The sequence below is a fragment of the Henckelia pumila genome, chromosome 3 (assembly GCF_033568475.1).
Source record: "Henckelia pumila isolate YLH828 chromosome 3, ASM3356847v2, whole genome shotgun sequence".
Classification (NCBI taxonomy): Eukaryota; Viridiplantae; Streptophyta; class Magnoliopsida; order Lamiales; family Gesneriaceae; genus Henckelia; species Henckelia pumila.
This window is the reverse complement of record NC_133122.1, coordinates 145,575,590-145,591,934: the sequence shown is the minus strand read 5'-3', so window position 1 is coordinate 145,591,934 and position 16,345 is coordinate 145,575,590. Positions and strand designations below refer to the sequence as shown.

Sequence of the window (16,345 nt, the reverse complement as noted above, 5' to 3'; positions counted from 1 at the left end):
GGAGAACGACAGTGTTCCAACAGTTTATTCAGTAGGTTGATGCGTATATTTCAGTCAATTAACTGTGTTTAATCAGTAGGTTTATGTTTATATTTCAGTCGGAAAATAAAATATTTAAGTTGGTTAAGTGCGTTTAATTAACAGGTTCAGCTACGATGACACTTACTCCTTCGACAGAGGCTATCTTAAGAGCTAATTTTACATTGTCACAATGTCTAAAAGAATCTCAGCTTAATGCACTTGAGTATCAAGTATTTGGCGATGGGAAGAATTAAGTTGTTAACTTATCTGACAAATCTTGTAGTTGTCGAGTGTTTCAAGTTGATAAACTCCCATGTGCTCATGCAATTGCAGCAATTTACAGGGCAAAATTATATTTGTATGACTTTTGCTCGCCTTACTACTCGTATCAAATGTGGGCCCTCGCCTATGCTGATACTATATATCCGGTGCCGATTTCAAGTGAATGGAACATTCCAGATAATTATAGATGTGATGTACTTCCCCCCGACGTCAAGAGGAAACATGTCAGAGAACAAAAAGAAAGAATACCCTCTATTGGAGAGTTTGGCCGGAAGCGGAGTAAAAAATATGGTGTATGTAATGAATGAGGCCATTATCGAAAAAAATTCCCCAAGAGACAGACTGATATGTAAACAAGTTGTTTAGTTTCTTGTTTAAAATGTTTTATTTCGATGTTGATTAGTTTTTTGCCGAGTAGGTTGTATTTTGTGAACATGTTGTCGAACTTTGTATTGGCAAATGATCTAATTTTTCGTGCAATCAGTCGATTAATGCAAATATATCAGTTGGTTGAATGTGTTAAATCGATCGGTTATTGTATATATTGGGTAACTCAATGTATTTAATGAGTCGGTTAATGCAAATATATCAGTTGGTTAGATGTAAAATAATATTTCAGTTGGTTCAATGTGTTAATATCAGAAATACATAATATATAAGTTTATGTGTTTATTCAGTCTGTTTCAATTGGTTCAACGTGTTTATGATTATATTGCAGTCGGTGGGTCTTCTTTCTTTTAGATCGTGCAAATACAGTGGTTGGTTCATTCGAACGCCTTTTGGATGAACTTGAAATGTCTAAAACTTGCATTACACGTTCAAGCTTGCTATCCAAATTCAAAACCATATTTTTCAACTCCACAAAATTTTTATTCATGTGCTCTTATAAAGCTTTTACTTGTCTAATAATATTTGATTCACCGAGGACATCAACTCGTTCAGCTTGATGAGCTGGTGCTTTCTTGGCTGAATCAATTTTAGAAGACCTTGTTGACTTATTTTTGAGACAAAGTTTACTTTCTTGATCTTCTTCTTTGGATTGGAGAGTCTTTTTAGATTCGCAAAGAGCGGGATTCCTAATGCAATAAACAGATTTTCCTTCCAACAACAATGAATTGATAAATGACAAATCAGAATCTATGAAATCTTCAATGAAAATATTTCTAATGTAAGGAGCGGTAGATTCTTGATCTGTTGGTGATAAAATACTTCTAATAATCTGTAAATTTAAAATATTTTAAATTAATAAATAAATAAATAGAACTTAATCATAGAAATCAATCATATTCTAAATGCACTAACCTTTTTACCGCTCTTTGATGCATTTAAAATGTCAATATACCTAGGAGATCCTTTTTTTGGCAATTTGTTTGAAATCCATTGGCATATGCGTGGTAGAGATGTATTGTCTCCTTCTCTTTGTTTCGCAAATCGCTCTCCAATACCACAAACGCATTTGTATGCAAGAATCTAAATTCAAATTCAATTCAAAAATTATAAAACACATATAATCAATTATGTTAGAAACATATGGAAAATATAAAAATATTTACTTACCTGTAGCGGATAAATGAATCCAACCATATCATGGGTTCCACTGTTCGAACGCTTACCGTTTCCTATATTTTCGCTCAATACAACTTCTTTTTTCTTCAAGTCATACTTCAAATCATGAATAGCTCCTTTGAAAGCTATCATACCCCAAGGATACTTATTAAAAGCATCAAAATCATCAATCAAGTTGAAATTTTTTTTATCAACTAGAGGATTCTTAACTGGCGCTAGAGGCCACAATACACCACTGACAAAATACACACAAGCCATCTTCACCCTCTCTATAGTCAACAACTCATCCACACTTTTCAACTCCTTCAACTTCATTTCAACTTCCATCACAGAAACTTTATTTATGCCTTGAAAATATCTATCACAAAAATCAGATACTTCAAGTACTTCTTCAGGAAAATTATCAGAATATTCCAACCATGTTATCAATCCATACTCCATTCTAAAAAATCTTATTGGTCTATCATTCACAACAAACCACATTTCATCATCATCACCAGTTACATAAGTTTGTCTCATCATCATAAACCACAAAATCTGACTAGATAAATTATATTCTGCAGCATATTTGATCAAATTGCCAAACTGTGTTTGTTCAACCATGAATATCATTTATTCCTCGTTCAAGCAATCTAATATGATCTCACTTACTTTCTGATATTTGGAATGTAAGCTAAATTTGCAACTAAAATAATTCTCCTCTGATAGTTGAGATTGGAGATTAACCTGCACAAAAAAAAAAATCAAGTCAACTACTAATATCAATTAATTAAACACTCAATTATGTTCAAGTGATTTATAGAGCAATATGAAAAATAAATAATTTTTATAACAAAAACGAACATACCCAAGTCTTTTGTGCAGTTATATCTGATATTCTTTCTTCTATCAGCAAGAAGTTTCTACGAGAAGAGATCTTGATCGAAAAAATAAAAAAAAAACAATCAATTTCAAAATTGGTGGAGGGTATTAAATATTTCATTTTAAAAAATTAAGTCGAAGAGTTAGGAAATGCGTCTACTAAAGATCGAGTCAAAAAGATCTTAAAAGACAACCAACACATTACATTTATTTCAAAGGACAACCAAAACCATCCAAATATTCATCACGCATATAGACAAATGCTTACAGCTTTGAGTTTGGTACTGTCTAATCAATACCCATTTCACCTTTATGAATTAGGAATAATGAGATATAAAAAACTGTAATAATTATCTAACAATGTAATTCACACAATCACAATCACAATCACAATCACAATCACAATCACAATCACATAAGTTTTCCTAGCCAATTTCACATAAATATCATATACCATTAAATAAAGAGCAAAATATTTCCAAAACAAACAATATATTTTGGAATGTTTCATGTCCTGTCTTGGTAGATAGTCATAGTCCACATAAACACACAATTCCAACAATCAAGTACCATCATTTACTTCGTCAATTATTAATTACGAAGTAATATGTAACAATACACTTCAGTAATTAGACTAACAAAGTAAAAACACACTTTTTACTTCGGATTTTAAAAAACTCGGGCTTCACTATTAATTTTTTGTCGCATTTTACTTCGGTATATTATATTTGATGAAGTAAAAAATTAAAAAAATAAAATTTATAATGATATTTGCTGAAGTAAAAAGATGAGCCGACAAGTTTTCTCTCATATATTTTCTCTCATACGTCCAGTGAAAAAAACTCATCGCCATCGACCCCCTTTCTTCTTCAACCCTTGCGGCTGTCGCTTTGCATCTCCAGCCGTCCACCACCGCCAGGAACTTCTCGCCAACTCCGTAAATTGAAAGCCCAAGTTTGATGTATCCATATGTAGATATCTGTTTCTTGCTTTTCATTTTCTGTATTTCTCGCAAGTTTGACTTGAAATTCCGTTTTTGATGGATCGAAGTTTCATATACATGTATGTACTTATTGAGTTTCTTAATTTCTATTTTCAATTTTTGGGGTTTGAATATAGGGAAAGTTCTTATTGTTTCAAGAAGTGGTTTATGTGGGAAACAAAATCTACTTCTGGAGCGACTGGTGCAAAGGTTTTTTCCTTCGAATTTTTTAGGTTTGGGCAGTTTTTATTATGAGAACTTTCAATCTCACCGATCCTGCAATTATTCCTTTTTATGTTTATTTTTCCTGTCTATTTGTCCTTTGAAGATTCTGTTACAAAGTCTAATTTTGATTCCAACAAATTGATAAAACTGATACTATATTTAAGTAGTTTTTGTATTTTATTTTGAGAGTTAAACAGATTATATTTCAAAACACGCACGTGATAATTATCTGCTGAATCAGTCATCTCCTCAATATTAGAATGGCTCTATAGAGTATAGAAATGTTTAATGTTCGTTTATTCACTTCTACCTAATACCTATACTGTAAAATGGTGCCATATTTTCAAATTTTGTGTTTTCTTTAAATATATATTCACAAGTTTTGTAAATCGTATTTGCTATTGGATTGGCCTCGTTTCAAGTCTAAGGTAATATTTCTTCTAATTGCTTTAATATTTGAGATTTTGGCTTCATGAATTCAATGATTTTGTGAACCAATTCCTCTCAGATGGGAAGAGTCTTTGAGCCTTATTTGCTGTCAATTTGATCCCTCTTGCCGTACACTCAGGCACAATCACCCTTTGGTAACTCCTGCGCTTCTGTTTTCTGATTCTATTTTGATTGATTTCAACCGAACTGTGTTGGATTGAATCGATGCTAAGTTGGATTGAAATTATGAGGTTTCTTTTCTGGCTTTTAACTTTCTGTTGTTGGGTTTGTTTAAAACAACGTGTTTCCCTTAATTGCATTATTAGTGGTGATAATAACATTAACAAGGTCCATTAATTGCCGCTTTCCCCTCCGATTCCCCACCATGTCCTTCTCCTTCTTCATTTTCGTCCAAATATTTTTTCATATTTACATACCATGAGTTCAGATTTATTTCATGAACTTTTTTTGGTTAAAATGCGGATTTGACAATATTATCAACAAATAAATACCATCGAAAGTCGTATTTGAGAATGAAAAATTCGAGCTATGCTAAATATCGTGTCTTAAGGAAATCCATGTCTGACGCTTACTATTTATTTTATGTTTTTGGCTCTTTACAGTTGGTTCTTTGAGCTATGGGATAAAGTTATTGGTTGTACTCATTGGTGATGGAGTGAATTTTTTTTGAAAGACTATTCGAATTAATAAGTGTGCACTTTTTTATGATGCTGCTTTGAGGTGGTCTTAGTTGTAAAGGCATGTAATTATGATATTCATTACTATTTTATGTGTTTACTTGAACGTGTTAATCTTGAAACCTTGTGCTTTTTTGCCAAATTAATTCTTGAGGACAGTGTTTGTGATGGTTTTGATGATTTTATTCTTTATTTTTTGTTTTGTGATGGCTTTGATGTTGATAGTTATTTTGTGATTCCTTGCTTCAATGTGACAATGTTGGATGTTTCGTGAGCATTTATAAATGTTCTTTTTCTTTCTTTTTTTTTAAAAAATAATCATATGATATTTCTCGAATCATCGGACGAACCTTTTTTGGATGAGATATACTGTATAATTTGGAGGTTTTTGTCATACTTATAACGTATTTTTCTTATGGATATTATCTGTTAAATTCTAATGCCAGCTAAAATGATCTTGGAGATAGCTACCCAGCCAATTCTGGAGATGATTCGCTCATTTGGTTGGAGAAGATGGTGATTGGTGAGTTTCTTTTTTATTTTATGCTCTGGTTTATTTCTGAAATCTATAGTTTTCATACTTATAACATATTTTTCTTATGGATATTATCTGTTAAATTCTAATGCCAGCTAAAATGATCTTGGAGATAGCTACCCAACCAATTCTGGAGATGATTCGCTCATTTGGTTGGAGAAGATGGTGAGTTTCTTTTTTATTCGAAAATGCTCTGGTTTATTCTTGCGTTTGACTTGTGCATTGGTTATAATAGTACAGTTGGTTTTATGTGTTTTTATGGAACATACACTGCAACTCTGCTTGTCTAAATCTTTGTTTGCTAAATAGCTTGTAGTTTTTCTTTTTTGGTTTACCGTGGCTTGCAGCCAAGCATTGTGCTGACTCTGGATAAGGCCTTTCTTTGTACTCCAATTCCAATAAAGTTTTGTCAGATTTGAATTGTTCTTCGTGTACTTTGAAGCCCACATTCAGAGGACTAGTCTAGACTATCATGCATGAAAGTTGCAATCTTTTTCATTTAAGTTAATGATGTCCTATCTTTCTAAATTAAGATAGTGCAAGCCACACTAAAAGCACGTATCATCTTATGTATCAAGTCAGCATTCTCATAGATGTTCTCACATTCAAGTGACTTCACCAAGAAAACAATAGATGTTTACTTGTTTATGAAAATGATGACATTTCTATTGACATTGAACTATCTTTTTTTTTTTTTTTTTTTTTTTTACATTTCAGTTTGCAGGATCCATCAAAAAGCAATATTACAGCCAAGATCAATTTGATGAAATTATAAATGAATGGAGTGAATTCGTTTACTCCTATGTAGGTGCCTAAATGTGTCATGCACGTTGGGATAATACTTTGTTTTATTTGTGAATACACTTTTAGTTTTGTGGAAATACTTATTGATACATGCATATTTTCGGGTTATTTTGATGGATATACTTGCGGATTTATGGATGTTCGTCGTTTTGCGATGTATAATTTATGAATCTTATTAGTCTAATTTAAGATTCAAAAATATATTTATATTGTGACATTATTGTATCTAAATTTTAATGTACTGAAACATATGTTTTTACTTCACTAAAATTAAATGGTGAAGTTAATTAAATATTTTACTTCACCATAAATCCGTAGCAACGAAGTCGTTCAAATTAATTACTTCGCCACAATACATAACATGTGAAGTTAAATAGATCATTTACTTCATCAGTCAATGTAAATGCTGTAGTCATATATCTTCTATTACTTCGGCAATTTCAATAATCGACGAAGCAAAAGACAATTTTCTACTTCATCAATTAGTGTCATTGCCGAAGTATAAGCATATCTTTTATTTCGGCAATTTCATTTATCGACGAAGTACAAACATATCTTTTACTTCGGGAATGTATGAAATTAACGAAGTAAAACACTTTCTTTTACTTCGTTAAATAATGAAATTGCCGAAGTAAAAGATATGATTTTACTTTGGCATCGGCCCAATCTTGAACCGGTTTTGGCTCCATGAACCGACCAAAGACTTCGGTAATTTCAGGGCTACGACTTCGGTTATAACGCGAAGTAAAACAGTACCATATTACTTCACGTGACACTACTTCGATAATTATATATCTACGACTTCAGTTAATAACTGAAGTAAATGAAGGAAATTCTACTAGTGCGGGCAGGGCGTGGCACCGAGAACAAATAGGGATGAGACGAGGGCAGGGCTTGGCAGCTGGCAGAAGAGGGAAGAAGGATTGGGTGTGGCAGCAAGCAAGAAGAGGGAAACGCGAAGAGGGAGTAACGAACATAAGAGGGAAATAGGTTGGTGGCAGATGGAGAGTGGTTGGGTGTGGCAACGGACTAGAAGAAGAAGAAAGCGGGAAGAGGGAAGAAGAGGAAAGTTAGAGAATAATAAATGAGAGTTTATCAGGTTGTATTAGTTGGAAAAGCTTAAGCAAGGGGGTAAAAAAGAAATTTGTCCTAATAGGTCTATATTCTTAAATGAAAATGTAAAGAGGCTTATTTTTCTAAATTTTTCCTCAAAATCTCATTTCATATTTAAAAAGCTTGATCTCGGGCTAATTGCATTAATCTCCCCTGTGAAAAGTCTAAAAATCATAAAAACCCCTAAGAAATATTAATAGACTAATGCATCCCTCAGTTTTTTAAAATGTAGCACATTTCACCCCTATGTTATACAAACTCGGACACATTTATACCCTCTCATAGGAGTTTTTATGCTAATTTTTTTAAAACATAGGGTCTAACATGCTATTAATTTTATACATAGTGTTTTATGTTTTTTAAATTTTTCACAGGAATGTGGATGCAATTAGCCCGCTTGATCTCAAATGAGCGAGATGTCAACGTCGAAATACATGAAAGACTGATTCATGCTGTTGGATCTGGTCAACTTTTGTGTCTCTGAACCAGAACATCTGCCAATTTAACAATTCAGATTCATTCTGCGACGCGGCAACCCGACAATACACACGGCCGGCCCGGGCCGGCCGGCCAAACCTCCATTGTCTCCAATCATCAACAACGATCCATTTGTGGTTAATTAGCTGCATGCGCTCCACTCATATATATTAATTGTTCATTCCAAGCTCCGCCTGCAATGGCCGCCGGAACCACCACACCGGCACACATACTACACCACACAGCCACCTTCTTCGCCGAAACACTCTCTCGACCCCACCTACGCCGCCATGTTTTCTCCGCTTTCTCCAACAGACTCCCATCCAAATCCCTCGTCTTCGCCTCACAAACCATCGAGAACGCCATCTCCACCACCAGCTCCTCCATACGCTCCTCGTCTCTCCGCCTCGCCGAGAAGCTTCTCTCTAGAGCTTCCGACAACACTTGTCTTTCCTCGTTTCTCCTGTCTCTAGCGTACTCCCTCTCCCACCGTCCCGTGGACGCTTCGCTCAGTCTCCTCGACGTGTTCCGCGCGGACCCTTCTTTGTGCAGAAGAGAGATCGCGCCCTTTCTGTTCGAAGAAATGTTTCTTTCGCATTTCCTCCCCGTACTCGATTGGTACAACCACCACAGATCAAACATCTTGGCCTCTAATCCAACACCATCCTATAATCTTGATTCTAATAGCGACGAACGATTATCCATTGCATCCAACTCCACAACACTGTTGTCGAAAATGAGCGGCGACCAGGCTTCCGCACTCAAGGACTTGGAGAGGGATTACGAGGATTTACTCGACGAGAATTGCAGGATATTTGCGGGTTACTTCAAAGAGGTATTATTGCAGAACAAAGACGAAAAAAATCTCGTAGCTCCACCTTCGATATTCCTGCCAATCAGGAGCAATATTGAAAGGGGTGATGAAATAGTTGTGAGCAGCGATGAAGATAAGAAGATGATCAACAGCCAGGAGTTCGGTTCCACCAACAGACGGTATAATGTAATGCCTTTTTTATATTATGTATATATATATATATATATATATGAAAAATGCTACATGTACACATTGATTTACACACTACATATGAAATTACAAAATTATTCATCCTCTTGATTTGAAATTTTTTTTTCCAAAATACATTAAAGATATTTATGTAATTTTAAGTGCAACGTGTAACCCTCCGTGTACATGTAGCATTATCCTATATATATATATATATATATATATATCGAATATTTGGCAATTTTGTAGCGGTCAAGAAACTCAATATCTGGCATCGAGAATATCATCATTTTTAGAATTTTATGTTATATATATCTATTTTTATATATGAATGAAATATTTTGTCTTTGAGTCATTTTGTTTTCTAGAATACCATTTTTATTGTACTCATTCGTTGACCTGTCTAAAGATGAGAGCTATTTTTCAAAATAATAATTAATGTAATAATAATGATAAAATATTATTTGTTTTTAATTTTCTTAGCATCTTAATATTTTTTATATGCCAAAAACACTCGACATGGTTGGGTTCAGTTCAACTGATTAGTTGGATAAGATGATCTATCTCGATTAATCCCATGTTCAGTTTTCAATTTATTGGCTCCACATATACATGATTATAGCCTGAAAATAATCATTAGTTTAGGTGATGAACTCGGATTATATATATTATGGAATTTATCTCCATTGCTTTATATTGGAAATAGTTGGTTTATTCGATTTTAAGTCTAGTTTATTCGACGTTATAATGCTATATTTGGAGTAGTACAATTAGCCACGTGTCATATTACTCTTTCACGACCACTGAGGTAGCATCCGCAAAACAAATATTCGTGGAGTATGTAATTTATAAAAGAGTAACATTCTCGTGCGACTGATGAATTTTATTCATATTTATAATAATAAGTAATATTTTTGGCATAAAATATAATACTTTTTAATGGATAACTTATACAAGAGATCCGTCTTAAAAAAAAATAATCCTTGAGACCGTCTCATAGTTTGTTTTTATCCTTGAGACCGTCTTATAGTTTGTTTTTATTGAGATTGATCGAATGGATCTAGAATAAAAAATAATATTTTTAATATAAACAATAATATTTGTCATTAATCAAATCGTATCAAATCATAAATCTATATCACAAATTGAGTCCGAGGACATATTGTATTATTGTGGTACTATTTGGTTTGGTGTAAATATATTTTTAAAAGGAAGATAACGGCCGAACAAAATTGAAAAGAAAAGTAAATGTTTTGATTTTTAAAACAGCCAATGTGGACTGAAGCAGATAAGTCGATTGAGCTGAGCAACAACGGGACAAAGAATCTGTCCAGGTTTCCATCCTTTTTCCCCGAGAGAGTTTCGCCTAGATTCTTTACGAGAAATCAAGTTGATGATCCCAATGCCACCCATTATTCTTCCTCAGATTCCGAAGCTGAAACAGAGGTGGAATCAATCGACATTAACAAGGCAAATTAAACAAACAATAGATTAGTCCCCAATGTTTATGTTCTGATATGCCTATGCTGATCTTGTTTCAATTTATTTGTTTAATCTCACAGGAAACGATCAAACCAATGGCTTTGTTTGACTCCCAACCAGCCCACAAGCAAAAGCGACCTTTTTCGGCTGAAGAATCAAGCCGCAGGCAAGTGATTTTTTTGGAAGCATTCGTGGGATTCTTTTATCTGTTTGAAAATGATTTTGATTCTTTTCTTGAACTTTGTTTTATATCAGTTCTCCCTTTTCTGTAATGGGAGATGTCGATAGTAGTATTGGTGGAGGAAAGCATACTCCCCCGAAGGATTTTGTTTGCCCCATAACTACGCATATATTCGATGACCCTGTAACGCTCGAGACGGGGCAGACTTACGAGAGGAAAGCGATTCAAGAATGGCTGGAAAGGGGAAACTCTACTTGTCCCATTACTCGACAGAAGCTGCATACGGGTACTGTGCTGCCTAAGACAAACTACGTGCTCAAACGTCTTATTGCTAGCTGGAAAGAACAGAATCCGGGTTCTGATTATAGTCCATATGGAGGGGTACAAGCGGTTTCGGAATCGAAATTCGGGGCATCAATTCGTTTGGCTTCACCAAATAGTGTAATAAGTCAAGCCACCGTTGATGCAACCATGAGTGAGCTGCGACTTGCGATCACAGACCTTTGTACATCAGAAGTTTTGAGGGATGCTGAAATGGCAGTCCTCAGAATCGAGAGGTGCTGGCAGGAAGCAAATGCAGACTCGGAAATGATGGCCATGCTCTCGAAACCACCGGTGGTTAATGGGTTTGTGGAGACGATGTTCAATTCTGTTGATACGAAAGTCTTGAGGTCGATCGTTTTTCTCTTGACCGAGCTCGGATCAAGAGATGACAATGTTATCCAGACGCTAAAAAGGGTCGATTCCGACGTGGAATGCTTTGTCGAACTTTTCAAGAAAGGCTTGATTGAAGCACTTGTTTTAGTTCACCTCTTAAGGCCTGCGGCTGAAAGCCTTGTTGACATGGATATCGTGGATTATCTTTTGGAAGTACTCGATGATAATGCTAATGGTGATGTTCCTAAGATGTATATCACGGCCAAAACAGCGGCAGTGATTCTGCTTGGGCAGATTCTTCAAAATTCCAACGAAGCAACTCTAACTGAAATCTTGAAAAGTGTACTTTCAGCTAAAGTGATTGAGAAAGTGTTATCTAGTTTGGAAGCTGAACGTGTGGAGGAAAAGGTTGCAGCTGTGAGTATTTTGCTGAGATGCATGCTGGAGGATGGGAAATGCAGGAACATTATTGCTAGTAAAGCCAAATTAGCTGGTGTGTTGGAGATCTTTGTTGATGTAAACGACTATGAACGGTTTGAGATCGTTCATTTTCTGTCTGAACTAATAAAATTGAACAGGTGGTGAAGCCTAATCATCATCGGTATGATTTGTTTGTCATTGTAATAGCGTGTGACTTACTCTGTCCAAAATTCTGCAGAAGAAGTTTGAACGAGCAAATCTTGCACATCTTGAAGGAAGAAGGTACCTTCAGCACGATGCATTCTCTTCTTACATATCTACAAAATACCCCGCAGACTCAGTCTCCAATAGTGGCCGGCCTACTTTTGCAACTTGATCTTCTCGTATGCCTCTCTTACTTTGCCTGTATTTGCTCTTTTTCATAGCAAAATCTTAACTAATGATGTGAATATTTTAGGTTGAACCGAGAAAGATGAGCATTTATCGAGAAGAGGTCATTGATGCTCTTATTTCGAGTCTCAGAAATTCAGAGTCTCCGGTTGCTCAGATTTCTGCTGCAGAGACATTGCTTTCCCTACAGGGAAGGTTCTCATATTCAGGGAAATCCCTTTCAAGAGCCATTCTTCTTAAACGTGCCGGGATTGACAGGAGTTATCGAGCCTTTATGAGAAAGGATCAGCGTCGTCACAATGTTTCTGCTGATCCTCAGGACACCATGGTCAGTTTCACTATTTTCATCAACTTTTGTGATTCTAGCTGCAGTGGCAGAGTCAAGATCATATTTTCGCGAAAATATATTACATAAAATTACATAGATCTAGAGGAACATTAAAAACCAAATAAGGGGCTGCCTCTCCTGCTCACTCACCTCTGGCTCCAACACTGTCTTGCTGTGAATTGGTAGCTGAAGTTGCTGATACTCTCTACTCACTTTGTAGGAAGAAGAGAAAGCTGCTGAAGATTGGGAAAAAAGAGTGGCTTTTGTTCTTGTCAGCCATGAGTTTGGGTTGCTTTTTGAGGCTTTGGCAGAGGGCCTGGACAATACAAATGAGGATTTATATTCAATATGCTTGATGACGGCTAGTTGGCTTGTGCACATGTTGTCCATTCTTCCGGACACAGGGATCGTCGGAGCTGCACGTGTATGTTTGCTCAAGCGATTTGTGTCCATTTTCAGATCCGATAAGAACACCGAAAATAGAGTCTTGTCCATGATTGCCCTCAACACTTTCGTCCACGATCCAGGTCTGTGGCCAGTTTAAATGAATAAGAAGCAGTGTGCTTCTTAAATATTTTCCGAGTTGCATTTTGTCATTTACACCTGCATTCTTGCGTATTTTAGAAGGATTGCATGATCTATCAGTGCACATGAAGGATATTCTGAAAGGATTGAGGGAGCTTAAGAAATCATCTGTCATGGCATTTGAGATGCTAAAGGTCCTCTCAGAAGAGCACGACACAAGCGCCGTAAGTTTTGTACTCCTCGCAACACTTTATTCTAATGAATTAGACGCCTTAATCTTGGTATGATTTTCAGGATCTGTGGAATCATCAAGAATTATGCCAAGAGGATTGCAGCGAGAATGGAGAAGTTCTTACTATAACATGTTTCAAAGGGAAACTTTTCTCTGGCCATTCGGATGGAACTATAAAAGTAAGCAAATCATCATGTTTCATTTTGGATTTCATTCATACTCATTAAATGTGTGTTAAAAAAGGTGTATAATGGCCTTCTATAGCGACTTAGATTGATCATTCTTGTTGGATGTAAGAGTTGCAAAGTAGTTGTTAGTGGAACTCATGAAGCAACAATCTCACTTGCACAAATCCCCCAACTTGTGGACCCGGAATTAATCCGGGGCATGGAGCGTTCATCTAGATCGCTAGATGTGTACTTGTGGACAGGGTCAGCAGCGGAGCCAGGAATTGATCAAGGGAGTGGCTAAAATTTTACCTGTCGGCAGAGGTGAGGATGAGAAGTAGAAATGAGAATTGGGTGCTGGAATAGCTAGTCTGAATGGCTACATATATAGTTTCCACTCTCCGTTGTTTTGAATTTTGTCATCCACCATATGAATAAAATGCTGCAGTTGGCACTTAAAACATACAGTAATTCTCTTCTTCAATGCTAAAGGTTTGGGCTAACAAAGGTTCCATGATACAAATCATTCAAGAAGTTCGAGAACACACTAAACCAGTTACAAGCTTGGCGGTACTACAATCAACGGACAACCTGTACAGCGGTTCACTTGATCGCACTGTGAGGGTGCGTTAACGTTTCTTTCGTGCTTCTAATCGGCACTGGTCGAGTTAGATGCTTAATGTTTCATATAACTTTATGCAGGTATGGTCCGTAGAAGAGGATGGAATCCATTTTGAACAAGTTGAGGAGATGAAGGATCAAATAAACAGCCTAGTAGTTGCTAATAGCATGGCTTGCTATATTCCTCAAGGAGCTGGAGTCAAGGTGTATATATTTATCTATACTAGTATTCCGCTACACGCGTTGCGTGCTCGTAAATTTCGTTTTTTTTAAAACAATAAATACTAAATTGTAAAATTAAAAAATAATAAAACAATAAATAATAAATTGTAAAATTAAAAAATAATAAAAATATAACGTTTTCCTAAATAAATGTTCACAAAAAATATATATATCTTATAAAGTAAGTGTCATATTTATAAATAAAATAATATCAAAGGGCACAAAATGAGCTTTTCTTTTTAAAATTGCCAAATATTATAAAACAATTAGTATGAATAATCAACTCATGTTTAATTATTTACATTCCAGATATTTTTTAACACGTGGATGTCACAATATTAAATTATTGTGTATTTTAATAAATTAAAAGCACATGAAAATATTACGATACTAACATAATATATATTGTTTAAATTATTATTTGTGGCCATCTAACATAGTCTCTTATAATATAATATTGTTTATAAAGTTATATAATCTCTGATATTCACATGTTTTCAGGTACACACATGGAATAATGGATCCTCAAAATTGCTCAACCAAAATAAGTATGCTAAATGTTTGGCTCTTTTACAAGGAAAATTGTATTGTGGGTGCCAAGATAATAGCATTCAGGTACAATATGACTACGATATATAATTGTGGAATATATATTTGCCAAGAAAATATGCATAAACCAGATAAATACATTGACACTGGGTAATTTGCAGGAAATTGATTTGGTCACTGGAACAATGGGAAATATTCAAAATGGGTCCAAGAAATTGATCAAAAGAGCCTCTCCTATTTATGCCTTGCAAGTTCATGATGGCTTTATATATGCTGCAAGTTCTTCATTTGATGGATCGATCGTGAAGGTAACGCATAGACGACCATATATATATATATATACTATCAGTCGATGCACACGCATCAATACGTACATATGTTGACATTTTTTGATAATTGAAAAATAAATTGAACTGAAAACTAGAGGGAAGAGGATATTTAATTACAAGGGCTATCTTAGAAAAAAAATCAGAAACATTTCACCAAAAGGCCAATCGCACTTTTTTCCCCCATTTTAAATAAGTTTAGAATTTAGATCATCTGCAAATGCTGCCAATATTTGCATAATTTGGCGTGATTTGTAGATATGGAGCACTTCAAACTATAATCTGGTTGGATCACTGGCATCGACGATGGAAGTCCGGACGATGGCCGTGGGCTCGGAGCTGATATACTTGGGGTGTAAAGGTGGCACAGTGGAAGTTTGGTGTAAAAACAAGTATAACAAAGTTGAAACTCTTCAAACTTGTTCAACCACAAAAATTCATTGTTTGGCTCTTGATGCCAATCACGATATGTTGCTTGTTGGAACTTCTGAAGGAAGGATTCAGGTATTCTCAAATCATTTGAATTTAAAATATTCCTTTCGTCTCGATTATATGGACATCTTTTACTTTTTCGGTTCTCCAAAATATATAATCCACTTTTTAATGCACTTTTTCTTACCTTTTTTTTTCTTAAGATATATATCATACCAATCAAGTTCTTAAAAACGAAGAAGTATTTTTTTGAATGAATTAAATAAAATGATAGGTTTCTAACTTTTGCTTTTCCATTGATATATTTTTTTATTCTGTGTAATAATACAAATAAGCCTACTATATATTTGGACGAAATGAAGTATTATTTTTCACGAAAAGAGGATTAATTTTTAAACCTTTATTAATAATATTCATTTCTTTTTTCAGAGTTGGACATTGAGTTGAAGAAGACAATCAATTGGTACAGTTTGGTGATTATGAATCATGCAAGACTTCCCAAGATTCTTACATTCTTTTCTTTTAGGATATATCCATTATATATGATAGAGCTCATGCTATTACAAAGAAATGTATCTGGCTAGTCAATTCGTAATATATAGAAACCTTAATGCTTTTAATTCTAGCCATGTTGATGTAATGTAATTATGTACCATGTCTCCATGTTCATTAGGGTGCCAATTAACAAGACCCGTCAAATACATTTGGCATATCTATTACTATTATAAAACAAGAGCTAGGATCTCACAAAAACTATCTTTGATATATCAGTATGAATTTTCAAAAACTCCGTTCTAATTAATTAAATAAAAAGAAA

At 34.9% G+C, this 16,345-nt stretch overlaps 2 protein-coding genes and 1 long non-coding RNA gene across 9 annotated transcripts; 2 read left to right on the top strand and 1 right to left on the bottom strand.

The window, feature by feature from the left end:
• Positions 1-1,186: 1,186 nt before the first annotated feature.
• Positions 1,187-2,481, bottom strand: LOC140889682 (uncharacterized). Its single transcript, XM_073297403.1, has 3 exons — positions 1,861-2,481; positions 1,606-1,773; positions 1,187-1,522 (listed from the first exon to the last, which is right to left on the bottom strand). Exons 1-3 carry the CDS (start codon positions 2,479-2,481, stop codon positions 1,187-1,189), a joined length of 1,125 nt encoding a protein of 374 aa, XP_073153504.1.
• Positions 2,482-3,535: 1,054 nt separating this feature from the next.
• Positions 3,536-6,618, top strand: LOC140890750 (uncharacterized). 4 transcript variants are annotated; one of them, XR_012152282.1, is made up of 6 exons: positions 3,536-3,684; positions 3,850-3,945; positions 4,446-4,521; positions 5,511-5,587; positions 5,695-5,764; positions 6,317-6,618. It is a non-coding gene; the product is annotated as an uncharacterized lncRNA (long non-coding RNA). The 4 variants fall into 4 exon arrangements; XR_012152281.1 differs by having other exon boundaries at positions 3,850-4,365; XR_012152283.1 differs by lacking the exon at positions 3,850-3,945 and adding an exon at positions 4,318-4,365 and having other exon boundaries at positions 3,536-3,691.
• A 1,333-nt stretch (positions 6,619-7,951) lies between these two features.
• Positions 7,952-16,231, top strand: LOC140887257 (putative E3 ubiquitin-protein ligase LIN-1). 4 transcript variants are annotated; one of them, XM_073294378.1, is made up of 15 exons: positions 7,955-8,993; positions 10,266-10,442; positions 10,559-10,644; positions 10,734-11,894; positions 11,975-12,119; positions 12,194-12,454; positions 12,675-12,981; positions 13,079-13,203; positions 13,274-13,390; positions 13,871-14,002; positions 14,081-14,203; positions 14,723-14,836; positions 14,932-15,078; positions 15,355-15,600; positions 15,958-16,231. In XM_073294378.1, the coding sequence occupies exons 1-15, from the start codon at positions 8,193-8,195 to the stop codon at positions 15,973-15,975; spliced, it is 3,960 nt and encodes a 1,319-aa protein (XP_073150479.1). In that variant the 5' UTR covers positions 7,955-8,192; the 3' UTR covers positions 15,976-16,231. The 4 variants fall into 4 exon arrangements, with proteins under 4 accessions (XP_073150480.1, XP_073150479.1, XP_073150478.1 ...); XM_073294377.1 differs by having other exon boundaries at positions 10,266-10,466; XM_073294380.1 differs by having other exon boundaries at positions 8,853-8,986; positions 10,266-10,466; positions 15,958-16,230.
• The last annotated feature ends 114 nt before the right edge of the window (positions 16,232-16,345 follow it).